The 25,453-nt window shown below is 52.1% G+C and overlaps 3 protein-coding genes across 9 annotated transcripts; 1 reads left to right on the top strand and 2 right to left on the bottom strand.

Annotated features, from left to right (window-relative positions):
* Window positions 1-454: 454 nt before the first annotated feature.
* On the bottom strand, window positions 455-1,765 carry PPP1R15A (protein phosphatase 1 regulatory subunit 15A). Its single transcript, XM_021382642.1, has 3 exons — window positions 1,631-1,765; window positions 1,161-1,388; window positions 455-921 (listed from the first exon to the last, which is right to left on the bottom strand). The coding sequence occupies exons 2-3, from the start codon at window positions 1,383-1,385 to the stop codon at window positions 661-663; spliced, it is 486 nt and encodes a 161-aa protein (XP_021238317.1). The 5' UTR covers window positions 1,386-1,388; window positions 1,631-1,765; the 3' UTR covers window positions 455-660.
* Window positions 1,766-1,926: 161 nt separating this feature from the next.
* LOC110390998 lies at window positions 1,927-25,447 on the top strand. 7 transcript variants are annotated; one of them, XR_002433936.1, is made up of 11 exons: window positions 1,927-2,940; window positions 17,053-17,097; window positions 17,280-17,573; window positions 18,391-18,429; window positions 18,595-18,690; window positions 18,764-18,788; window positions 19,175-19,230; window positions 19,878-19,909; window positions 20,028-20,196; window positions 22,584-22,694; window positions 23,469-25,447. XR_002433936.1 is itself a non-coding variant. In XM_021382639.1 (9 exons), exons 1-9 carry the CDS (start codon window positions 2,931-2,933, stop codon window positions 23,514-23,516), a joined length of 645 nt encoding a protein of 214 aa, XP_021238314.1. In that variant the 5' UTR covers window positions 1,927-2,930; the 3' UTR covers window positions 23,517-25,447. The 7 variants fall into 7 exon arrangements, 3 of the variants coding, with proteins under 3 accessions (XP_021238314.1, XP_021238315.1, XP_021238316.1); XR_002433935.1 differs by lacking the exon at window positions 22,584-22,694; XM_021382639.1 differs by lacking the exons at window positions 20,028-20,196; window positions 22,584-22,694.
* Window positions 3,226-7,482, bottom strand: DHDH (dihydrodiol dehydrogenase). The gene is made up of 7 exons (XM_021382638.1): window positions 6,940-7,482; window positions 6,749-6,860; window positions 6,145-6,308; window positions 4,961-5,216; window positions 4,300-4,424; window positions 3,639-3,789; window positions 3,226-3,412 (listed from the first exon to the last, which is right to left on the bottom strand). Exons 1-7 carry the CDS (start codon window positions 7,183-7,185, stop codon window positions 3,300-3,302), a joined length of 1,167 nt encoding a protein of 388 aa, XP_021238313.1. The 5' UTR covers window positions 7,186-7,482; the 3' UTR covers window positions 3,226-3,299.
* Window positions 25,448-25,453: the final 6 nt, after the last annotated feature.

Raw genomic sequence — 25,453 nt, 5'->3', positions numbered from 1 at the left:
ACATCCATCCACCATACAGAGAGGATCTGATGCCTTCTGACTCTGGGCTGCTGAAAGATGGACTGTGTGGGCAACATTTTCCTAGCAATGCTGCCATCAATGTGTAATAGCATGCCCATGGATGTGGGATTCCAATGGGGTCTGGATGGTTCCTGGGGGGTCCCAGTAGTGTTATCAGGGGGGCCAGGTGGTATTCAATGCGTTCTCAATGGTACTCAGAGTGGTCCCTGGGGCATCCCAATGGATCCCAGGGCACCCTGGTGTCACCCATGGGGGTCAGGGATGTTTCTAGGGGAGGTTGGGAAGGGGTTCCTGATGTACCACGGCTGCCTCTCAGTGCACATCAGCTCCGTGGGTCCCACCTCTGCCCTCCTCCATCCCCACCTCTAACCCCCCCACCCCCAACGCCCATTCAGAGCCTCAACCCCACAAGAAAGGAACAGGCAACAGAATGTAGGTGTAAAAGTGAGTTTATTTTACAGGTTTAATAAATAAAAATATAAATACATATAAAATAAATAATAAATAAATAACAGTGGGGGAAGGAGGGGGGGGGGGGAGGTCAGCCCCTATCACCCTCCCCCCCCACCCTGAGCATTCAGGGCCTTCCCCGTCCGTGGGGTACTCCTCTTCAACAAGTGGGGGTCTCGGGGCTTCCCATCAGCCTGGGGGTTCCTGGGGGGGTTCCTCCAGCAGCGGGGTCCTCGGGGGGTCCCGGAGGCTCTCCCCTCGCTGCAGCCGTTCCCAAACACGCTCCCGGTGGGCAGGCTGCAGGACGGGGTCGAGGACGGGGCGCAGCAGGGCCCGGCGGCGGGCAAAGCGCAGGCGGTCGCGGGCCATGGTCTCCCAAGGACCTCGGCGGGCATCAGGGTCTGGAGGGGGCTGGAGCAGGAACACCTGGACCTGAAGATTGAACCGTACCTGGAGGGGGAGGGGGGGAGGAGGGAAAAGAAAACAGGGGGATGATGTCAGCCTGATGGTGTCATGGGTGATGCAAGAGGCACGGGACTGCCTCATGACTCCTCTCCTCCACCCTCCCCTTCCATGTTGGCTCAGCTTCGTGGTGACAGGAGGGGCCGATCCCTTCGGAGTCCCACAGTTCTGTGGGGTTCCCATCTCATGCCCCCCAACCCCCAAATCCCCACCCACGTGGGGCTCACTTTCTTGGTGCCGCGGTCCTCGCTGCTCACGGGTTCTTCAGCCTTCGGGGATTCCTCAATTTTGGGAGGGTCCCCATCCGTTGGGGGGGTGCCGGGGCTGTCCCCGTCCCACCCCTGCTCGTCATCGTCGTCCTCGTCAGGCTCCGGGCGGTAGAAAAGGGCATGGAGCAAGGGGGGACGCAGGGGATCCTCAGCCGCCATCAGAGGGGTACAGGGGGGTGCCATGTTCTGGAAGGAGGACAGAAAAATGAGGGGGGGAGGGGGAAAATCAAGGGATCCCCAGCCTCCCATTAACACAGGACCCCCCCCACCCCACCCCTCTGACTATGGGACTCCCAGACCCATAGCGCTCCCTATACTTTGGGAACCCCCCCCACCCCCCCAAATTTTTGGGGACCCTCTCAACGTCTGGGTCCTTCCTGAATCCGGCAACCCCTCTCTACGCATCGGGATCCCCCGCCAGTTCTTACCTGACGCTGGCTCCGCTCGCTCCGTGTCTGTTTCCATTGCTCCTCTCTGTGTCATCGCTGCCGCTCTATTGTGCCCAGGCGGCCGCCGCCTCTCGATATAAGGACAGCGATGACGTCACTCGAGGGGGGGGGGGGGGGGGGTGGAATTCCCAGACTCAGCGCGAAACGTCAGCCCGGCAGGCGGCTCCCCATTGGTCGCTGAACAGAAAGGGGGCGTGGCTAATCGACTCGCGGGGGGAAGCCGCTCCCATTGGCGGGCTGCAGAGGGGAGGCGGTACTTCCGGGGGCGACGGCGTTACTTCCGGAATGGGATTTCCGGTTGTTTTCTGAGGCTGGCGGTCGTGCGGAGCACTTCCGGGCGGTTCAGGCCTTTAAGGCCTCCCCGGGCACCTCGCTGTGAGCTGGGGATCTCAGTGTGCTCCGGGGAGCCTTGAGGGGCGCCTGTAGATCCTCACTGCGTTCTGTTGTGCCTTGAAGACGTTCTGCTCTGCCGTAGAGGCCTTCGAGGCCCATCCCAGTGCATTGTCCCACCGCAGAGTGCCCTCATGTGCTCCAGGGAGCCTGAAGGCCTCCCAGTGCGCCCCAGCTGAATCCAGTAACCACCCAGTGCGCTCTACGGGACGCCAGAGTCCACACAAAGGTGCCTGATGTGCTCTTGGGGGCTCTAGAGGCCTCGCGCTGTGCCCCAGTGGCTGCCCAGGACGCCCTGTTTGACTCTAAGGCACGCTGAAGTGCTCCTCGCTGTGCCCTAAAGCCCTTGGAGTGTGCCCCATAGGCCTCTAAGAGCCCCCCCAAGTGCATTCTGGTGACCCCTGAGCACTCCAGAGGCGTCCATTTGCTCCCCAGGGTGACTGAGAGCAGCCTCGCAGTGATATCTTCCAGTTCCCGTGGGGTGCATCCTACAATCCTACAGACGTCTCCATGCTGAATTTGATCAAATATTCCCTAGCCAACTTTCTTTCCCCTAATGCTCTTAGAGAGGAACTTCTTGTTGACTTTGCTGTATAGGGACAGATGCAATTCTGCTGGAGTTTTGCTTTCTCAGCTCCATCCCTGGAGGCTTGGGTGATGTCTGTGTCTTCCTGGTGTCATCCCGGCGTCGTTTGTGCCCATCTGGGTGAAAAGTGGGGCGAAATGCTCCGAAGAGGGCAAAACAGGGGGAAAAGGTGTCGAAGGACAATGCAGGGAGAGGACGCTGACCCCAAGGAACAGGAAAACACGACCCCTGCTGTAGTTCTGAGTGTCCAGAAATGAAAGCGGTGGCTCTGCAGACACAGCCTCTCTCCGTCACCCCCTTTCAATGGGGCAAGGTGAGTAACAGGGCTCACTGTTTCCCTCCAGCCTCCCACAAGGCAGATAAGGAACAGCAGAGCTCCAGTGGCTCCAGCATGGCAAGGGCACAGCAATCCGGGTTATGGCTGCTGCAGTGAATAAAGGGCTGTGAGCTGCTGGGGGGCTGGTTTGTACTGGGGGCGGGGGGGGGAGTCACATGGCACCCCCATAAATCAATCTGGGGGAGGAGGACACCCCCATAAACCACTCAGTAGCTTGTTCCATACTAAAAAACCTTAACCAACCCCCAAAAATCGCATGCATCGAGGCAGGTTGATTGCTTTATTCTACTCAGGTTTTGCAAGGGAGGGGGTTTAGGGAGCAATTTGGAGGTCCATTATGGGGTAGTACCCCCCGGCCCTACAGCCCCCACCTGGCGCCGTGCCTCGTCCATCATCTCGGCGATCAGCTCACTCTCGGCCAGCGGCATCACGGGGCTCTCGGTCAGCCCTGGGGGGACAGGGTCAGCGGGACACCCCCATCACTGTGCCCTCCCCCTCCCCGTTGTTTCAGGTCTTTCCCATTATTTGGGACCCCCACGTCATTTAGAGACTCCGCCATCATTTAGCGATACCCCCCAGTATTTTGGACCTCCCATCATTTTGGATTCCCCGTCATTTAGGACCCCTGTCCCATTACCCCCCACCACCACTCGCACCCCACTATGCCCCCTCACCCTGCAGCAAGCACTCCCGCACGTGCTGGGCCTCGTAACGCAGCCCCGTGCTGTTGGGGTAGTTCAGGGGTTCCGCAGAGGGGGGCAAAGGGAAAACTTCTCTCTTGCCTTCCCAGATCAGCTCAGTGGGGCAGTTCATGTGGCTGGGGATCTGCAGGAGAGGGAAGCAGCAGTGACGCCCCCCAAGGATCCCCATTCTCCCCCTTATTCCTCCCCACTAAAAAGCCAGGGACCAAAGTGCTCCCACCCCAAAGCCCCCCATATTTTTATGGTCACCCTCCCCAGATTACCCCACAATCCCATTCCTTAGGATCCCAGTGCCCTCCTCGCGAAAATGGACCCCAATATCCCCATCTTAAAAGGAGACCCCAAAATCTTCCCTCTCATGACAGGGGACCCCAATTTCTCTTCCCCTTAAAAGCAGACCCCACTATCCTCCCCCCCTTACAAACATCCCAATATTTCCACCTTAAAATCAGACCCCAATATCCCCTCTTTAAAAGCCGACCCCCAAATCCCCCCCACCCATTGAAAGGGTACCCCAATATTCCACCCTTCAATGTGACCCAATATCCTTGTGACCCTTTACTAGCAGACTTCAATACCCCCTTCACCCCCACCCCTCTCTATGGCCCCGTTACCCCCCATTACTCCCCCACACCTCCACCCAGCCGTGGGTTCCCCCCAGTGCGGCCCCCCCCGGCAGCTTTGCATCCATGGACACGGTCAGTGCCGCCTGCCGCCCCCCCTCGTACTGCAGCATCAGCGTCACCGTCTCGTCCACCCCTGTGGGCCCCCCCCCCCCAAGAATGACACCATTTGTGACAACGGGACCCTCAAAGTGCCCCCATCCAAATTCCCCCCATGGGGGTTTTAGGTCCCCCCCATCTGAGAACCCTCCCCCAGTTAAACCCTGGGACCCCCGCAGCCCCACATGGGGGCAAGTAAACTGCTTTGGAACCATAAACATCTATGGGAGCCCCTGAACCCCCATAGGGAACACAAATCCCCCCTCCCACGTCCCCGTAGGACCCCCCTCCCCCTGAACTCCATGGGGAATCCATACACTTCTATGTAGTGGTGGGGATCCCCCACCACTATGGGGATCCCATATACCCCTATAGGACCCCCCAGACCCCATGATATCTCCATACACCCTTATCACAGCCCCTAGCTCTACCCCCACCCCCCAAAAAAAAACAACCCCCAAAAAGCCCATAGAAATCCCCACACCCCTCCAGGCCTCCCCATCACCCCCATGGGGATGGTGTTCTCCCTAGTGAGAGTCCCCCAGATCCCGCAGGACCCCCCCCCCCCCTTACCCGAGGGGTGCAGGCAGCCCTCTGCCCGCAGGCGTAGGGGGGGGCAGCCCCTCCCCAGCAAGGCGCTGGCCATCTGCAGCCCATAGCCCCCCAGGTCCAGGAGGGCCCCCCCGGCCAGGCTGGGTTCCCGCAGCCGCTCCACGGCCCGCAGGGGGAAGGCCAGGGCTCCCTGCAGCACCCGGCACTCCCCCAGGGCCCCCCCATCCACCAGCGCCCTCAGCCGCTTCCAGGCTGGGAAGAAGCGGGTCCAGAAGCCCTGGGAAGGGAGGAGAGTGGGTGCACTGGGAGGAGCTGGAAGCACTGGGAATGGGGTTGTGGGGGACTGGAGGAAGGAATGAGGGCAGCTGGAAGGGACTGGGAGTACTAAGAGTGGGGTTATGGGGCACTGGGAGCTCTGGGAGTGGGGTAATATGTGGCTGGGAGGGACTGGGAGCACTGGAAATGGGTTTTGGAGGACTGGGAGTGGGGTTATGAGGGGTTAGGGGGGACTGGGATCATTGGGAGGGACTGGGAGCACGAAGAATGGGGTTATGGGGCACTGGGGGGCACTAAGAATGGGGTTATATGAGAATGGAAATGACTGGGAGCACTGGAAATGTGATTATGAGGGACTGGGAGTAGGGTTGTGGGGAACTGGGAGCAGTGGGAATGGTGTTATGGAGGACTGGGAGGACTGGGAGAACTGGAAGGGACTAGGAGTGGGGTTATGGGGTCTGGGATTGCTGGGAGGGAAGGGAATTATCGAGCACTGGGAGCGGGACTATGGGCACTGGGAGGGACTGGGAATGGGTCCAGAAGCCCTGGGGAGACGTATGGGCACTGGGAGGGACTGAGAGCACAGGAAATGACATAATGGGGGACTGGGAGGGACTGGGAATGGGATGATGGGCACTGGGAGGGACTGGAAGTACTGGAAATGGCACTATAGGGGATTAAGAGAGACTGGGAATGTACTCAGAAGCCCTGGGGAGAGGGGTGTGGGCACTGGGAGGGACTGGGATCAGCTGGGAGTGGCATTATGCGGGACTGGGAGGGGCTGGGAATGGGATTACAGGCGCTGGGGAGGGGCCGGGGGCATTAGGAATGGCGTTATGAGCAATGGGGTTATGGGGCACTGGGGCTACTGTGAACTCTGGGGTTACTGGGAGCACTACTAATAGGGCTGCTGGCAGCACGGGGCCCACCTCCATCAGGAAGACGCCCGCCTCCCGTGCGGCCGCTGCCATCTCCTTGGCCTCGCGGGCGCTGATGCCCAGCGGCTTCTCCACCAGCACGGCTTTGCGCGCCCGCAGGAAGAGGAGGGTGGCCGGCAGGTGCTGCGGGTTCACCGTGCCCACGTACACCACGTCTGGGGACAAGGAGAACCCATGAGGGAGAATGAGACCCCACTGGGGACGAGGAGAACTCACTGGGGATGGGGTGACCCACTGGGGACTGTGAGACCCCATTCGGACAGGGGACGGCACTGGGGACAGTGTGACTCCAGTGTGGACAGTGAGAACCCACTGGGGACAATGAGACCCTACTGGGGACAGGGAGACACCAGTGGGGGAGAGAGGACACCAGTGAGGTACCACTGGGGACAGAGAGACCCCAATGGGGCCAGGGGACCTCCAGTGGGGACAGGAGGATCCTCCTCACCCCACGCACACCACGTCCGGTGACAGCGGGGGACGTGAGGGGACAGTGCGATGTCTCCCCACAGCCCAGTGATCCCATGGGTCACTATGGGTCCCGTGGGGCGGTGACCCCCTGTCCCCATGGGGTGTCCCCCCCAGCCCCACTCACCCACTTGGGGGTCTCTTGCCAGCTCCTCGTAGCTCCCATAGGCGCGTGCCACCCCGTGCAGCTGTGCGTACTGCTGGGCACGGGACAGCTCCCGCGCCGCCACCGCCACTGCCTGGGGACGAGGAGGGGGAGAGGGGATGACGGGGGTCCAATGAGGTGACCCCCCCCCAATCCAGGACCACCCTACCCACCAGGTGCTCCTCGGCGGGCAGTGTGCGCAGGGCCACCAGGAAGTCGTGGCTGATTTTGCCGGCTGAGCAGATGCCCCAGCGGGTCGGGGGGGGGCGGGTGGTACCGGGGGGGAACTCGCTGGGTTCCTGGGGGGTCACAGTGGGGTCTGGAGGGGTCTCAGTGGCTTCCAATGGGCTCCCGGAGGTCTCTGGGAGGGTCTTGGTGGTATCTGGGGGGGTCTCAGTTCTGCCCAGTGGGGTCTCCATGGTCCCTGGGGGGGTCCCAGTGGTGCTCAGGGGGTCCTGGTGGTGTGCTGGGGTGTCTGGCTGGATTCTTCAGGGGGGGCTCCAGATGGTGTCCAGTAGGGTCCTCTGGTGGCTCTCAGCGGTTCCGGGGGGGTCACGCAGCACTCCCTGCTCATCCCAGGCTGCCTTATGTGTGCTGTGGGTGCGGGGGTGGTCGAGCCGCACCCGATTGGAGCCCCCCGGGCGTTGGGTGTTGGTGGAAGCCCAATGGGTGCGAGGGGGGGTCAGAGGGCGGGGAACCAAAGGGCTGTCCCGAGGGTGGGGGCGGGGTGGGGGGGTTGGAGAGATGTGGATGGAGCCTGTATGCAAATGAGCGAGGGGGAGTGGCCAACACTCTGCCCTTCAGCGTCAACAGGGGGAACCAAAGGGTTTGGGAACCCCCCCCCCCCCCCCGTAAAGGAACAGGCAATAGAATGTGGTAAAAGAAAGTGGCTTTTACTGATAAGATTAACAAATAAAACAGTAAATAACGATGGGGGAGCTCAGCCCCTCTCTGCCCCCAGCCTATATCCCTGAGGTGTGTATGGGGTGTTCCCCACCAGTGTAGGATTCTTTTTCAATGAGGGGGTCCTGGGGAGTTCCCCATCAACTGGGGGGGTCCCAGAGGGGTCCTGATGGTGTCCTGTGTGATGGCAGAGGCACAGAGGCATTCCCGTGTTCAGATTCCAGCGGGTGCTCTCCAGATCTAGCAATGACTCATGGAACGTCACTTTTCTTCTCCCAGAAGTAAATGCTGCTCTCCTTCCCACCCCACATTTACCTGATTCCTTCCACATTAGCAGGCTGAATTTGGTTGCCTAAACCGAATCATTTCGGCAGCACTCTGCACTTGGCCTCGCTGAACCTCATGGGGTTCACATGGACCCACTTTTTGAGCCTGCCCAGGTGCCTCTGCGTGGCATCCCTTCCTTCTGTTGTGTCATCTCCACCGCTCTGCTTGGTGCTATCAGCACACTGCTGAGGATGCACTCGATCCCATCATCTCTGTCATTGATAAAGATGCTCAGGAGTACCAGACCCAAGACGGACCCCTGGGGAACTCCACTTATCACCGGCCTCCGCCTGGACATAGAGCCATTGACCACAGCCCTCTGACTGTGACCATCCAACCAATTCTTTATCCATCAAGTTGTCCACCCTTTAAACCCGTATCTCTCCAATTTAGAGATAAGGACGTGGTGCAGGACCACATCAAAGGCCTTGCACGAGTCCAGGTAGATGACATCGATTGCCTTCCCTTTGTCCACTGATGCCATCACTCCATCACAGAAGGCCACCAGATGGGTCAGGCATGGCTTTCCCTTGGTGAAGCCATGCTGGCTGTCTTGGATCACTTGCTTGTCCTTCATGTGCTTCAGCATCTCTTCCAGGAGGATCTGTTCCATGATATCCCAGGCCCAGAGGTGAGGCTCATGGGCCTGTAGCTCCGCAGGTCTTCCTTTCTCCCTTTCTTAAAAGTGGGGGTGATGTTTCCCTTTTTCCGGTCACCGGGGACTTCATCTGACAGCCACAGCTTTTCAAATACGATGGCGAGCGGCTCAGCCCCCACATCTACCAGCTCCTCCAGAGCCCTGGGATATGTATCACCCAGCCCCATGACGCAGTCTCCAACTTGCTCTTTGCTTACAGTAGGGGAGGTTTTACTCCTCCAACCCCCGCCCAGAGGTAGAGGAACATGAGAAATGTGGGAACCTGACTGCCAGTGAAGACCAAGGCAATGAGCTCGCTGAGTACCTCAGCCTTCTCCATGTCTGCTCTAGTCAGTTCTCCCTCCTCATTTATCGGAGGGGCACACTCTTCTTTGCCTTTCTCTGCTGACCAGTGTACCTGCAGAATCCCTTCTTGCTGTTTTTCACATCCCTTACTTTTCTTGGTCTATCTACTTTTTAACACAGAGGGCAATTCTCCACCCCTCCTACCTGGCCTATCCCTTCCGAAACGCTTGGAGCCCTCAATTATAGTATTCCAGTTGTGTGAGTCATCCTACTGCATTTCTGTGTTAGCAATTAGGTCATCATTTCCTAATTGCACCACGGTTTCCTTCTCCTCCTGCCTATTTTGCATGCTTCGTGCATTGCCATTGAGCAGGCACCCCCAACCCACGGCCCAGCTCACAGTGTATGTCAACCACTCATTGGTGCACTATGGGCACTGGCTGGGCTGAAACCACAGCCAAATTATTATGGCAAATAATTGTATGTGTTTTGGTGCACTGACTGAGCACAGTCCGGTGAACAGGGGAACATATGCATCCCTGCTTTCTGTTTTGATACAAGAATTTGAGAATAGGTTTCAAGATTGCAAAAAAAAAAAAAAAATCATCAATTTACATTTGCAACTCCATTTTCAGTTGATATAAATGCACGGCCTGCAAATTTTCAAATGGAATGCGTGGAGCTGCAACTGGATATTCAACTCAAATATTTGGTCATGTCTTTATACTAGGCTTTTATCAGAGATCTCTTAGCAGGGAGAAGTATCCCTTGCTTGCTGAATGTTATTGGAGACCCAACAGTGGATGTGAGCACAGTGGTGCATTTCAGCAGTGGTGACAAAACCAGGGGGCTCAGTTCTGCTGGTGCAGGTTTTGGCAAACATGGCGTGCATCTTCTTGTTCATTGCTGGTGAAAATGCATGGCTAATGGTGGTGGCTGATGAAAAATATTGTCTTGTAGCTGAGAATTCGCTCTATCAAGCGGGGTTATTGTGCTCATTGTATCTGTTGAAGTTTCAAGGAGATAGATAGGAGGCATTATTTTTGGAGTGATCTATGGCCCATGACAATTCCTCTTCATTCAGTGTAGTCCATGCAAGCCAAAAGGTTGGACATTCATGTCCTAGATCATAGAACTCAAAGCCCTGAGCTCAATGCCATCCACACAGCCATTCATTCAATGGGTCTGTTCTCCTATCCGGATCCCAGTCTGCAGTCATGATCTTTATGAAGAAAAAAGGGAATGGGAACGCACAGCTTCTTTGTTTCTGTTCTATTTTTTACTGAAACGTTGGCCACGTTACCTATTGTGCTCCTACAGAAACTGTCTTGTGGGACAGGGGAGTGTGGAGAGGCATGGGTTTACCATTGTCACCTTTGCTGTACAGAATTTAAATGAAATTACGTTTCCTTGTGGTGATGGCAAAAGTAATACTAAGTGGAAAGAAACATTCTGCTGGTGGTCCACAAGGCAGTGAGCCAGCACCTGTGTCGTTGCATTGCTCCTGGGCTTCTTACTGCTGGGATGCTTCCTAAAGGGTGAGATGGGGCTGAGAATGGAGTCAAAGGAGCAAGGGCACAGGGGGGAAATGCAGTAAAGATACCCTGCCTGTCACCAAGAGGTTCTATTTAAAGGGAAGCTATAAACAAGTTGGAGAGCATTGGTTTATATGGTCTGATAAGGTTAAGACAATAGGGAACAATTTTAAACTAAAAGAGGGGTGATTAAGGTTAGATGCTAGGAAGAAATTCTTTACTCAGAGGGCAGTGAGGCACTGGCACAGGCTGCCCAGAGAAGCAGTGGATGCCCCGTCCCTGGAGGTGCTCAAGGCTGGGTGGGATGGGGCCCTTTCCTGCTCTCTGTTCTTCTTCCTGTGACTGATGCTCAGAGTTGATGCCGTTTGCAGCTGGTGCATTCCATTCAACTCTTCTTTGTGCCAGGATAGGTTTGTTTTTCTCGTTTTACACAAATTAACTTCAGTAAGTGTATGTCTTTGGAATATAAGGAGTCCACTTCTAAGATCAATGACTAAAAACACTTCCTGTAGTAATTATGAATTCAAATTAGTTGATTAAGGATTAAGACTGACAAAACCAGACTTAGCTGATCTGCCACCAAGTACTTCTCATTCTCACGCCACTGAATTTTTATACATGAATACGTACCAATGCTCACAGATAAGAGCATCGTATTCATACTCAGTGGATAATCCCATCCTTCTCATCCATATTCTCTGTATGTATGTATACAGGTTATGAGACGAAGCAATGCAAGACCCTTGTTAACTATATTAATTGTTATGGGGGTACTGTAAGAGACTGAGAAGCAAGAGGGTTAATGCCCCAAACGCTCCCTAGAAGAGTGAAATGAGATCACCACAGTAAGGAGATAAGGAGCAGGGGGAGGAGGGGCCTAGTGAAGCTGAGGTGGCATCTCTCCAGAGGATCTGATCTTGTGAGACTATGAAGATCTGTTGAATAACAATGGAGGGTCTAATAGCAGATGTTTTGGCAGGGGGAGAGTGAGACCACCTACCGCCCCTCCTGCTCTTGCACAGGAGTAGAGCCATACCTCGATCGTGTTGGAGGAGGCAAGACGACCACCCAGATCTGAGACTCATTTACAGCTAGTGACTGAACTCCTCCTTGGGTCACGACAAGGGGTTTCAGCAGATCGAGTGTCCCTGGTCTCTGGCCCTTCAGTTTGTGGTCATGGTGGTGAGCACGTTCTGCACTTAATGAGCACTGACCTGATGTTCTGTTCTTAATGAGCACCCACCTGGCGTTCTAACCTTAATGAGTTTTCCTGGTCAAGGAATTGTAACATTGAGGCCTAACATGGTTTATACAACTAAGCAAGACATATGTTAAGTGCAACAGTTGAGCTGCTGCATTTGTCAGACAGCCCCATCCTACCGTCTCCTCTAACAGAATGTAGTTAAAGTTTTGGAAAACCCAGCCTGCTGTTACTTTGCCTTTTTGATGGATACCTGTCTCCAGACAGTGCTTATGTAGGCGGCATGTTCTGGAAAGCCAAGTGGGGATGGGCCCAGATCTTGCACTGTTGGTGAAACTGAGTAATGAGCAACTTGTCAAGGCTGGAGCCTCCATCCACATACCCAGCACCTCCATTTAAGCCTCTGCAGCTCCAGGTAGCATCTAGGAGCTCCACTGAAACTCAGGTTTGACCCTTGAATCTGTACTCAATTAAAGGTTTGTTGGTCTGAAGCACCATTCCAGTCATGCCTGTGGTTGGCCATGGGTCCCACTGATCCTCACAACGTCTTTGTAAGAAGCAGGTAGGGAAGCTCACTGTCACTCCACTTGCCTGTAGGAGTTCATAAACATGAATCAGATCTGAAAAAAACAGCAGCAGCCTCCAAATTGCTGGCATGCAATGAAGGGAGATGTGTTACACTTGAGTGAAAAACAAGCCAACTCAATATGATTGTGTTTCGTATTCTGAACCACGGGGACAAGGGTGCATGCTGCTGGTTAATGCTTATTCCTGTTATTCCCTTATGAACAAGAACTCAAACATGCTTTCTTTGTCATCCAAGAAAACTGATTATTGTACCTTCCACAAAGCTGATTCACCTGAGTGTACATGGGGCATCCTAATTGGTGTGGCCACCTTCTCATGGTGACGTGGACACTGAGACTTGATTTATGCTCAGAAAGTTTTGGGTTTGTTGGGTAGAAGCCAATTGCTTGCAACTGGGAACGTGTTGAACCAGTGCCATGTTCAGGAAGGAGCAGCTCACGTTCCTTCTTCTCTGTGAGATGTGAAGATGTTTCTTCCCTCTGTGCTTCTTTCCTCCTTCTTTTATGCAAAGGCAAAACCCGAGCTGTCAAGGTTCTCTTATTCCTTAATTCTTATTTTCTTATTTCTTATTTTCTTATTTCTTATTTTCATACTCATTCCTTTAAGAATGAGCTGCATAACACATGCATAAATTTAGAGAATAAGCACGGTGCAAGGTGATTCAAGTTTGAAGTTTAGGCTTAGAACGGACATGCTAGCAAGAAACTCATGCCTGTACACATCAATTAAACCCAGAAATAGTTGGATAATGAGAGCTGGACATGCAAAGTAGGCAACAACACAGCAATTCTTCAACCATGTCTCTTGCGGATGTTTAAATCCAGGCTCTGCTATTTCTTCTGCTAGAACCAGAATTATGGAGCTAAGCGGTATGGACTGTGCTTCATAATCCTTTATCCGAGAAGTTATTACTTCCCTTCACTTGACATTCTGTTCAGCAGTCAATGCTTCACCAGCTTAGTAGACTAAGGAAATCCCCTGTGCCTCTGTGTCACAGGGATTGGCTTTGTTCTGTCTCCATGTCAGCAACTGATTAAAGAGCAGAACAAAAGCGAAAATGAAAGCAAACCCTGCAGCAGGCTGCACACCCACCTATGGTCTGATTCTGTAGACTTTCCAGTCTGTGCTTTCGGTTCTCAAGGGCTCTGTACAATTGTAGGGTTTCCTTATCTCTTGGATGATCTCATGGCAGTTGCATGATTGCTGTGTGGACTACAAATTCCTCAATATAATGCTGAAACTCATTCACACGGGGCAGAGAAGTCTTAAATATTCACAGGTGTGTGCTTCAGAGCTTATCAGACTCAAGCCCTCCTGCAATTAATGGGGACACATAAGTATCCCCGTGACCTCAGCTGAGGTAGATCAGTGAAGCAGCAGTATTACATGAATGGATCTCAGAAAGATGGAATCATTGCACTCTGTGAGGTGTAAGTGCAAAAGCCAAAGGATACAAAGGCAAAGAAACGGGCAGTTGGTTAAAAAGATCTTTACAACTGACTGTGAAATAAATCATTTCGGGTTTCCTAATACATACACAACCAGTGGATCATTGCTCAGTGTGCTAGAAATTGCAGATGACACGCCATGAACTGTATGTAAACTGTATGAGTTTCAGTAGGGCCAAGTCCTGCACTTTGGTCACAACAACCCCAGGCAACTCTACAGGCTTGGGGTGCAGTGGCTGGAAAGCTGCCTGACAGAAAGGGACCTTGGTGTGCTGATGGACAGTCGGCTGAATATGAGCCAGCAGTGTGCCCAGGTGGCCAAGAAGGCCAATGGCATCCTGGCTTGGATCAGGAATGGGGTGGTGAGCAGGACTAGGGAAGTCATCCTGCCCCTGTACTTGGCACTGGTGCGGCACCACCTCGAGTACTGTGTTCAGATTTGGGCACCTCAATACAGGAAGGACATGGAGGTGCTGGAGCAGGTCCAAAGAAGGGCAACAAGGCTGGGGAAGGGCTTGGAGAATATGCCCTACAAGGAGAGACTGAAGGAACTGGGGCTGTTTAGTGTGGGGAAGAGGAGGCTGAGGGGAGACCTCATTGCTCTCTTCAAATACCTGAAAGGTGATTGCAGTGAGAGCGGGGCTGGTCTCTTCTCACTGGTGACAGGTGACAGGACAAGGGGAAATGGCCTCAAGTTGCGCCAGGGCAGGTTTAGGCTGTGTATCAGGAAAAACTTCTCTGCAGAAAGGGTTGTTAAGCAGTGGAACAGGCTCCCCAGGGAGGAGGTTGAGTCACCATCCCGGAATGTGTTTAAAAACCATTTAGATGTGGTGCTCAGGGACATGATTTAGTGGTGGGTTGTTGGAGTTAGGGTAGAATGGTTAGGTTGTGATTGGACTTGATGATCACGTAGGCCTTTTCCAACCTGAGCAATTCTATGATTCTGTGATTCAGTGAATCCTGCCCTACAGTTCTAAACCCCTTCTCGAGCTGAGTGGAAACACCTGGCTTCTCTTCATCGTCCAGCCCAGAGCAAAGCAACTGCGGTCATGCAGTGCAAAGAGGTGATGTTCTCTGCAGCCCATCAGCTCTCTGCACTCACACACCGAATGGTTTTGGTCCCTCAGACTGGAGATCTGCAGCTGCTGCTCTTTTAAATTCTGCTTCAAGCCCAGCTCCACGCAAGCAAAGCATCACAGAGAAATACATCTTTCTGAAGGAGCAGTCAGGTGGATCTTGTGTGGTAGGAAAGTTCTCATTTCTAAACAGAAGAGGCGTTACTGTGTGCATGAAGCTGTAGTCTGGCCAGACGGAGAGAGCACTAAGATAGGGGCATGCAAAAATAGCACAGACTGATTCTGAGCACGCAGGAGGTTCATCGCTCACCACAGAGTGCGTTCTCAGCACGTGACAATGTTTTGTGGGTCTACCGATTGCATCTACCCCTCTGTTGATCATCTCCGCGAGCAGCTGCAGGGCCAGAGCTCGCAGTGGCTGAGTTTCTCCATTCTCAGTGCAGGCAGGAGAACTGCAGCCATGGTCCTGCTGTGCCCGTTGACTTCACCATCAGCCCTACATCCAACCATGGACACGTTCACAATTGTGCACCCAGAGAAACTGTCTTGTGGGACAGAGGAGTGTGGAGAGGCACAGGTTCACTTTTGCTGTATTAAATGTACGTGAAATCGTATTTCCTTGTGGTGATTACAACAGTAATACTGAGTGCAAAGGAGGTTTCTGCTGGAGGGGTTCTGTAGGTGTAGAGCGTGCAGCAGCACTCAAGGCACTGGGCTTGTCCTGGACTTGCCAAACCCATTCTCTCAGAGGAGATTCAGTGTGCAAACGTGCTGATGGGATGGTTCCTACTCCGCAGTGGGGACATGGGCATGAAGCTGTGAGTGATCAGGACGTTGTCCCTCTAACCAAAACCCTCTCTGCCCCACGGCGCAGGTACTGGTGTGAGCACCCAGGACATCTGCAGCATCAGACCTGATGCACATTTCCTTGTATTTCCTTGTATTAACAACAGCAAAGAAGCTTTCTGCTGCTGGTGGAGTTCTGCCGGTGATGGAGAGTGTGTAGCAGCACTCAAGGCATTGGGTTTCTTCCAGGCTTCTCACTGCTGGGATGCTCCCTAACAGGAGCTGAAATGGGGCTGAGAATGGATTCAAAGGAGCAAGGGTGCAGGGGAGAGATGGGGAAAAATGCGGAAGAGATGCGCTGCCTGGCAACAAGAGGTTGTACTTAAAGGGAGCTTATAAACAAGATGGGCAGTGATGGATTGCACAGTTTGATAGTGAGGAGATAAAGAGAAAGGTTTTGAACTAAAAGAGAGGAGATTAAGGTTTGACGCCATGAGGAAATTCTTGATTGAGAGGGTGGTGAGGAACTAGCACAGGTTGCCCCGAGAAGCAGTGGATGCCCCATCCCTGAAGGTGCTCCAGGATGCTTTGGATGTATCCCTAGGATTCTATGGTTCCATGGTTCATTCTATGATGTTTATGGTTCCAAACCATACCATTCTCTTTTATGACTCTATGATAGACTGGAGGTGCTCTGGAGGTTGGGTGGAGACCGAGCAAGGAGGACAGCTGACCCAAAGAGACCAAAGGGACATTGCATACAGAATGACGCCATGCTCAGCAAGAAGAGGAGGGGAAAAAAGGGAGAAAGAAGAGGTTTCCTCCCCTCAAGAAACAGGAAACACGGACCATTTTGAGGTGTCTGATGTCCCGAAATAAAAGTGGACGCTCTGCAGACGCAACAGATGCATCATGGGCTGCATCACAGCCTCTCGCTGTGGGTAATTCTCCGTTGCCTGCAGAAGCACCACAGGACGTGTCCGAAGGTCGCAACACAAACATCTGAGCATCTACACCCAGCTCACAGCAAAGCAGGCACCAGGAGGAGAGATCTCCAGAAGATGTGGGAGCAGGCGGGATGGGCCATGCCGTGTCCTCATGTCCCTGCCCTCCTGCTGCTGGTGCTCAGTGAGTTGGGGATGCTGTGGGGAGCAGGGAACCCTTCCTGGAGCAGGAAACCCACCAGAAACAGGCTTGGAATGGTGCCGAGGGCAGAGGTGGAGTAGGTGCAGGATGGAGGCGTGCACCAGAAATACAAGATTTAGGAATGCTGTGTGATTTTGGAGTTGAGGAGACTGCATCTGGAACTGAAAACCTACCAAAAGTGTGTTTGGACTTGCTTAGGTGGAGACAGGGAGGTACAGGAGGAGGATGCAGTGGTGGAGTGGTGACTCCTGAAGAGTGGGGTCATGGGCAGGAACAGGTGGGTGATCAGGGCATTGTCCCTCTGACCAAAATGCTCTCTGCCCCACGGTGCAGGTACTGGTGTGAGCAGCCGGGACATTTGCAACTCCACAGCTGAAGGTGAGTGTGAGAATGGGTCCAGAAAATGAAGACATCCTGGGGGAGGAGAAGGGAAGAGAGAAAGGCATTATTTCCCCCTGAATTCCCGATGTCCACCCCTGCAGAGCAGATTCTCGTTGCCTTGGGATGCAGTGTGTTTTGCAACTAATGATGCCTGGGGAATCCCTGTGCTGTCTCTCCAGGTACTCTCGAGGCTCCAGTCCTGTTCCTTAACACTTCCAGAGCTCAGGAAGGGGAAATTGTCCTGGCTCAATGTGTCCTTCAGAACCTGGTTCCTGCTATCCGAATTGTCTTATGCAAGGACAGGGTTGAGGAGTACGTCATGAAAGCCCAAGAGGGCAAGATTATCTACTCCATGCCTCTGAATATCTCTGCAAGGAGCACCGGCTCATATGCGTGTGGGTACCAGCACAGGAACGCAAGCAGTGTGCTGTTGAACTCTGTCCTCAGTGCTCCCCAATACCTGCGGGTCACAGGTGGGACATGACGCCAGGGTGGTGGGGACACAGGGGTCAGGGGAACTTAACACCACATGGATGTCCCATGTGCAGCAATAGATGCCATAGAGAGAGGATGGCTGTGAAAGGGTCCTGCTCTCCATCCCATGCTGCAGAAATGGGGCTCTGCAGTGCCCAGGCACAGAAAGTAAGGGCTGGGGATGGCCCTGGACACTTTAAATCCTGGGTAAGAATGCTCCAAGGATTATTCCAGTAATTTTATGAGCGTATGGAAGGGAAACCAAGCCCAGTTCCCTCAACCTTTCTTCATGAGCATATGGAAGAGAAACTGGGGTGATTTCCAGGAGTGAGGTTGTTTCTTGTGTGAGTTCCTATGAGACCAGAAGGTGATGCTGTGGCCGTAGTGTGGGGGATGACAGATGTCAGTGTGCTTTGGGATCCGGGTGCCTCCACCTGGAACAAAGCCACCAAAAAGAGCCTTTGGATGGTGGCAGGAGGGGAGATGCAGGATGGAGTCTTGTCAGAGGGCCACAGTCATCCTGTAGATACAGAGCAACATACTAGTCCTTTCTTATCCCCAAGGTCAAGGAAAGAATAGAGATGCGCTGCATTATCATACAATGCATCTGCCATGCATTTCTTAATTCATTCTGGTTTAGATAATTCATCCACAGAGTCGCATAGAACCCATGTCATCCCACGTGTCCCAGGGGACAGTGCTGGCTCAGTGATTTCCTGCCCATTGCTGCATGCCCCATACCAATGCACTCAGGGGCCATGTCCATGCAGAGCTGGGAGCAGTGGTGATGCTCAGCCCATCCATTTGTCCCAACAGGCCATGTGTCCTACTCCACAACAGTGACAGCACCCACAGGTAAGGGACACCCCTTTACTCCTGCTGACCCCATCCCTCCCCTCTGTCCCCATCCCATCACTACATCCCCATCACACCCCAATGTCCTCGTCACTCCACTGACCCCATCACACTCCAACAACCCCAGCATTCCTCTCTGTCCCCATCCCTCCACTCTGTCCGCAGAGCCCCACACCCAGCAGGACTACACAGTCATTGCAGTGGCATCAGTGGCTGCCACCCTCCTCCTTTCTGCTGCAACCTGCTGGATCATCAAGAAAGGTGAGAGCTTGTGGGGACTGTGAGGGATCCATGAGGCCATCACTGCTCTGATGTGGGACTCATCTTCTTGCAGGTGCCTGCAGAGAGAGATGCGGAAGGTGAGCAGTAAGGGGCTGATCAGGGCTGGTGGGTTTGGGTGCATCTGGGACCCTCTTGTGCTCCCTGTGCAGGGCTGCATTAACTGTGGGTTCCCCCAAGACAAGAAGGGATTTCCATGGGGTTGGAGATGGAAGCATTTCCTCATGGGAATGTCCCGAATGGCCCCTGGATGCATAGAGGTTTGAGATTGCCACAGGGATGTAGAAGGAAGCATTTATTCATGGGGACTTTACCAATAGCACCTGGACATATGGAGGATGAGAGATTGCCATGGGGTTCGATTGAATGCACTTCCCAAATGCAAGGAGATATCATTCCAGTGAATCTCCTGTCCTGGCCCCTTGCAGCAAACACCCACCTCAAATCCATTTCTCTTTGCTCCCAGGCAGCAGAATGTTCCCAGCCAGCGTATGGAAGCCACTGACTATGGAGAAATCCAGTGTGAGTGCTGGACACCCCCTGTCCTTGGAGAACCCCTTCCCGTGGGCTCCTGTTAGCAATCCCACCAGTTCCTTTCCCACTGGGACACGCTAGACTCATTCATCAAGGGACAATTTCTCCACGGTGCTTTCATCTCAGTACTCGTGGTGACAAATCCCACTTGCACGGTGTGTCTCACACTTCAGACTCTGATGTTCCCCCTCCTTCATTTCCCCTCACCGTGGTGTTTGTTCCAAGCACAGCCCATAGATCAGTCTCACACTGGAGGATGTGGCTGCGTACACAGCCAGTGGTGGGGAAATATCTCATAGATGCTCTGCAAGCGCCGGCAGCAGCAAAGGGAGGATGGTGTGGCTGGGGACGGCGGGTGTAACCGCACCACGCATACACCTTGCTCTGTCTGCAGCTCACATTTATTTGCAGAGCAGCAGGGTGAGATGGGCTATGTAAATAGAGAAAATGCCACAAATAACGAGAAAATGCCCCATAGCCCATCATGTCTGCTCCTCCAAATCTTCCTGCACAGAGAGGGGAAATGGGGTTGCACAGTCTGTCCAGAGCCTAGGATCTCCTGCCCAAACCAGTGGTGGATCTCCCCCCTTCCCAAATGGGTACTGAGCACTCATGGTGTTTTTTTTCCCCCACAGACTCCACCATCGCCCACTTCCGAAGGGACAAGGTGAGTCGGGGCACTTACCCCCAGGAACCAAAGTGATACGCTCCCCCCAAAATGGCATTTCATTGTTTGCACACCTTCTCACACTTATCTCCTTTTCTCACGTTCCCTTTACTTGCAGAAGAATAGCAAATTGTGAGAAATAATTTTTGAATCACAAATCACGCTCTCCTCTCTGACTTCTGCAAACACCTCCCCTTGATGTGCAGAACCGCAGCCCCTTGCTGCTGCTCCCAAAATTGTGTGGTTCCTCCTGAGAAGATCCAGAAACAGATCCATCTGAAGAGCTGGTACAACATTTTTGAGTGTCTTAAAGGGTGTGGAGGGTGGGAATCTCGCCAACAATTATGGAGTCCCTCTAGCAAGCAAGTGCTTCCCCAGATCTGCTCTTATTTTTGCTATTTGTATCCTGCCTGCCTCTCCAGTGTACATGGCTCCTTCCTGTGCTCCTGGAGCCTCCTCGTGCAGGGCTTGCAGGCTGCAGCTGCAATATCAGGGCTTTCCTTTCCACTCCAGCCTCCTGTGATACAGATGAGCAACAGCAGAGCCTGAGTCTGGGTCATGGCCGCTGTGTTTCCTTGCAGAGGGCTCCTAGAGCGTAACATGGGAATCTTTGATTTATGGGGGTTTGCTCTCATGTTAGGTCTAGCCAATAAGATATATGACTTGGTTACATGTGTACCACCTAGAATATCAATAAAATATAAGAGAGATACCAAATAGGAGCATAGTGATATGTCATAAATATACATGAACTGAAGGATAGAGCCACACGTGCACTTCTGTCCAGCCACACATCTGTATCCACGAGAACAGATCTGCATGCAGTTTGGTGCAACGTCAGGCTTACCAAGGTCTTGAATCTGAGACATCATCAAATGATGAGCTATGGTTTATTCATTACTGCTGTGGCTGTAGGTGGAAGATGCTCTGAAGATGTCCAGGTTGGCTGGGTTTTGGTACCCACCGTGAGCCACAAGCACAAGGATTCTGTCACAGCTCCTGCGGACAGATGGGCACTGTCTGGGTGCATTCAGACAGAAGTACACCATTCTGTTTGCATTGGGATTTCATGGTTTTATTGATAAGCGTCACCACCTCTGCTGTGCTTTCCCCATTGTTCTTGCAGAGAAAGGGCTGAATCACCTCTCACTTTCTGATATTCTGTCTTACGTATAAACTTCAGAGCTCTTCATTCCAGAGGCCTTCAAAACACAAACAAGGAATTACAGTAATCTCACAGCATGGCCGTGCAGCGTTCCCCTTGGGATGATGGCAGGAGGGGAACTGCAGACAGAGCATTGCTACCAGAACATTTGGGCTTGCATTTCCCCTTCAGAGCCATGCCTTCTGCAGCCAAAAAATGCATGCTCAACCTGCAGGCCTCTGCACAAGCGCACAACTCACCTTCACTCTCCTCATTTCATCCATGCTGACATCTGTAGGGAGATCCTGAATTCATGCCCAGCCATCAGCAGGGGAGAGACCTTCCCCAGCCACCAGCATAACCATGGGCTTCCTATGCCAAAATCATCACCCTTACAGCTTCCTAAAATGGCTCCTAAGGTCCAAATTGCAGCCCCAAGATAACGCCCTGTGCTGTAGGGTGAAGGGTTTTGCTTCTGCACGATTTTGGGTGGAGGCCGCTCTGTTGGTGAGAATTGTCCCAGTCCTCACCCAAGAAAGTGCTCTAAACTGTCACATTTCCCCTGAAATATTGTCCACTCGAAGCTGAGTTTGAAAGTGAAACTGTCATTAATCCACTACAGTGTCAGCAAAAGTGGGGGAGATTTCATAGCAGGGTGAAGACAACCAGATCATATTTGACAGGGAGATTTAGAGAGATGATACCTTGATGAGACTGGGACTATATCCTAAAAAATTAACTTTATTAGCATTGAATTTCATATGTCAATGTGCATCTGGAGATAATATTGACTGAAAACACTGCATATGTGATCATCTCTGCATTGTATTCAGTGCGTGGAAGGGAAGGGTGCATAGGGCCTGGCACTTACAGTAAGAAGCGTGGTCATCAGAAGATTCCTCAGCACTACCAGCACCATGGAGAGAGTCAGAGCGAGCAGAGAGAAAAGGCACTGAGGTTCCACAATGCATTCAGGGGCAACGAATGAATTTCTCCGTGATGCTTTGCTTGCATGGAGCTGGGCTTGAAGCAGAATTTAAAAGAGCAGCAGCTGCACATCTCCTGTCTAAGAGATGAAAAAACATTGATGTGTGTGAGTAGAGAGGGCTGATGGGCTGCAAAGAGCATCACCTCTTTGCACTGCTTGACCGCAGTTGCTTTGCTCTGGGCTGGATGATAAAGACAGGCCGAGTGTTTCCACTCAGCTTGGGAAGGGGCTTACATGTATTTCAGAGTCAGTAGTATAGATTTTTTTAACCATCTTCCCACTTCTTTGCCTTTGTATTCTTTGGCTTTTGCACTTATGTCTTACATAGTGGAAACATTCCATCTTTCCGAGGTCCATCCAGGTAATACAGACACTTAAATGATTAAATACCTCTTGCCACGGAGGTGCTTATTTCTCCCCATAACATGCCAGAGGGCTTGAGTCTGATAAGCTCTGAAGCACACACCTGTGAATATTTAAGACATCTCTGCCCCGTGTGAATGAATTTCAGCATTATATTGAGGAATTTGTGGTCCACACAGAAATCATGCAACTGCCATGAGATCATCCAAGAGATAAGGAAACCCTACAATTGTACAGAGCCCTTGAGAACCGAAAGCACAGACTGGAAATTCTACAGAATCAGACCATAGGTGGGTGTGCAGCCCGCTGTTGGGTTTGCTTTCATTTTTGCTTTTGTTCTGCTCTTTAATCGGTTGCTGACATGGTGACAGAACAAAGCCAATCCCTGTGACACAGAGGCACAGGGGATTTCCTTAGTCTACTAAGCTGGTGAAGCATTGACTGCTGAACAGAATGTCAAGTGAATGGAATTGATAACTTCTTGGATAAAGGATTATGATGCACAGTCCATACCGCTTAGCTCCATAATTCTGATTCTAGCAGAAGAAATAGCAGAGCCTGGATTTAAACATCCGCAAGAGACATGGTTGAAGAATTGCTGTGTTGTTGCCTACTTTGCGTACCCAGCCCTCATTTTTTAGCTATTTCTGGGTTTAATTAATATACATTGGCATGAGCTTCTAGCTAGCATGTCCTTTCTAAGCCTAAACTTCAAACTTGAAACACCTTGCACTGTGCTTATTCTCTAAATTTGTGCAAGTGTTCTGCACCTGGTTCTTAATGCAAAGAGTAAGAAAATAACAACAACAACAAAAAAAAAGAATACATTTTTTGAGAGGGAGAGACTGATATTCCTTATCTCCTGTCGTTTGGTATCATTGATTACATCACTTACTATTAGCTGTCACTACCTGTGGCAGGAGAGAGGGATGTAATTCTATGAACTGGTGGATGAATAGTGCTGAATTTTTATGAGAGCAAAGTACTCCTCTCACTCCGATACCAAACATTTTTAGGAAAATAAAGTCTGATAACAGCATCCATTTTAATGTTTTCTCTTCCAGCTTTTGGAGTTCTCATTCTTATTTTCACCATTACTGTTTATGGAATGAGCTGCACGTGACCCTACTCCTTCTGCATTAAAACTGAAGAATTTCACAGGAAAGATGAGCTGGAGAACAAAATAGAAATGGAAATATGTTGAAGAAATGCAAAAGGAAAGTACAGAGCACGGAACAGAAAGTGAAACCTTGACACGAGCCAGCAAAGTGCCCTGTCAGCAAAGAAAGCCAACCACATTCTGGGCTGCATCAAAAGATGCGTGGCCAGCAGGTTGACAGAGGTGATCCTGTCCCTCTTCTCTGCACTGGTGAGGCTTCACCAGGAGTACTGCATCCAGATGGGGAGTCCTCAGTATAGGAGACATGGAGCTGTTGGAGCACACCCAGAGGAGAGCCACAAAAATGATCCACAGAATGGAGCAACTCTCCCATGAAAATAGGCTGAGAGAGCTGGGCCTGTGCAGCCTGGAGAAGAGAAGGCTGCAAGGTGACCCGAGAGAGGCCTGTCAGTATCCAAAGGGAGCTACAGGAAAGAAGGGGACAGACTCTTTAGCAGGATCTGTGGTGACAGAACCGGGCAAATGGTTTCAAGCTTAGGGAGAGTGGATTTAAATGAGATATAAGGAAATATTATTATATGAGATATAAGGAAATATTATTATAAGGATATAAATGAGATATAAGGAAAAGTTATTTTACAGTGAGGGTGTTGAGGCACTGGAACAGGTTGCCTTGTGATGTGGCTGGTGCTCCAGTGAGACTTCACCTTCACCCATTCTCAACAGGATGAAATGAGCCGTGGCTCATTTTTCAACTTCAATCCAAGCAATGAGCTCCAAAATAATGGCAGTACAGTGTCTCATTCTTTGATTTTGAAGTTCTGCAATTTATTTCTTTTCATGATTCTGTCATTGATTCTATGACCTTTAAGGTCCCTTCCAAATCAAGCACGTTTATTTCATGACTCTTTCATAAGCTGGAGGTGAACAAGAGTATGGGAGGAGGAATAGCCAAGATAGCTGACCCAAAGGGGCCAAAGGGACACTGCATACAGAATGAGGTCATGCACAACAAGAAGACATGGGGAAAAGAGGGAGAAAGGAGAAGTTTCCTGCCCTCAAGTAACAGGCATCTTGCTGTGGGTAATTCTCCATCAGCAGCAGAAACACCAGAGGACGGGTCCTAGGGTCACAACGCAAAACTCTGACCATCTGCACGCAGCTCACAGCAGAGCAGGCACCAGGAGGAGAGATCTCCGGAAGATGTGGGGGCAGGCGGGATGGGCCATGCCGTGTCCTCATGTCCCTGCCCTCCTGCTGCTGGTGCTCGGTGATTTGGGGATGCTGTGGGGAGCAGGGAACCCTGCCTGGAGCAGGAAACCCACCAGAAACAGGCTTAGAATGGTGCCGAGGGCAGAGGTGGAGTAGGCGCAGGATGGAGACATGCACCTAAAAAGCAAGATTTAGGAAAACTGTGTGATTTCGATTTGAGGAGACTGCATCTGGAACTGAAAACCTACCCTAAATGGGTTTGGGCTTGCTCAGCGGGAGACAGAGCAGATACAGGAGGAGGATCCAGTGGTGGAGTGGTGACTGCTGAAGAGTGGGGTCATGCGCAGGAACCCGTGGGTGATCAGGACATTGTCCCTCCGTCCAAAACCCTCTCTGCCCCACGGTGCAGGTACTGGTGTGAGCACCCAAGACATCTGCAGCTCCACAGCTGATGGTGAGTGTGAGAATGGGTCCAGAAAATGAAGACATCCTGGGGGAGGAGATGGGAAAAGGAAAAGATATTATTTCCCCTGAATTTCCAGTGTCCTCCCCCGCAAAGCAGATACTCCTTGCCTTGGGATGCAGTGTGTTTTGCAGCTAATTGTCATGGTTTTGTGATTTTCGGTTATTGGTATTCCACATCATAACGTCATGTAGTGGATATACCTGGTTCTCAGAAGAGAAGGACTACTACAGTCCCCACGGTACTTTGCTCCT

This window comes from Numida meleagris, unplaced genomic scaffold (assembly GCF_002078875.1).
Source record: "Numida meleagris isolate 19003 breed g44 Domestic line unplaced genomic scaffold, NumMel1.0 unplaced_Scaffold261, whole genome shotgun sequence".
Taxonomy (NCBI): Eukaryota; Metazoa; Chordata; class Aves; order Galliformes; family Numididae; genus Numida; species Numida meleagris.
This window is presented reverse-complemented; position numbering and strand designations above follow the sequence as displayed.

Coding starts and splice junctions, on each gene's coding strand:
- DHDH (XM_021382638.1), bottom strand. CDS start 7,185: ATGGAGACCCCACTGGGCAGAACTGAGACCCCCCCAGATACCACCAAG. Junction 6,309..6,748: donor GGCAAGAGACCCCCAAGTGG/GTGAGTGGGGCT, acceptor CCTTGTCCCCAG/ACGTGGTGTACGTGGGCACG. Junction 5,217..6,144: donor CGGGCGTCTTCCTGATGGAG/GTGGGCCCCGTG, acceptor CTCCCTTCCCAG/GGCTTCTGGACCCGCTTCTT.
- PPP1R15A (XM_021382642.1), bottom strand. CDS start 1,385: ATGGCACCCCCCTGTACCCCTCTGATGGCGGCTGAGGATCCCCTGCGT. Junction 922..1,160: donor AGGACCGCGGCACCAAGAAA/GTGAGCCCCACG, acceptor CTCCCCCTCCAG/GTACGGTTCAATCTTCAGGT.
- LOC110390998 (XM_021382639.1), top strand. Junction 18,430..18,594: donor AACAGTGACAGCACCCACAG/GTAAGGGACACC, acceptor CTCTGTCCGCAG/AGCCCCACACCCAGCAGGAC. Junction 19,231..19,877: donor TGACTATGGAGAAATCCAGT/GTGAGTGCTGGA, acceptor TTTCCCCCACAG/ACTCCACCATCGCCCACTTC.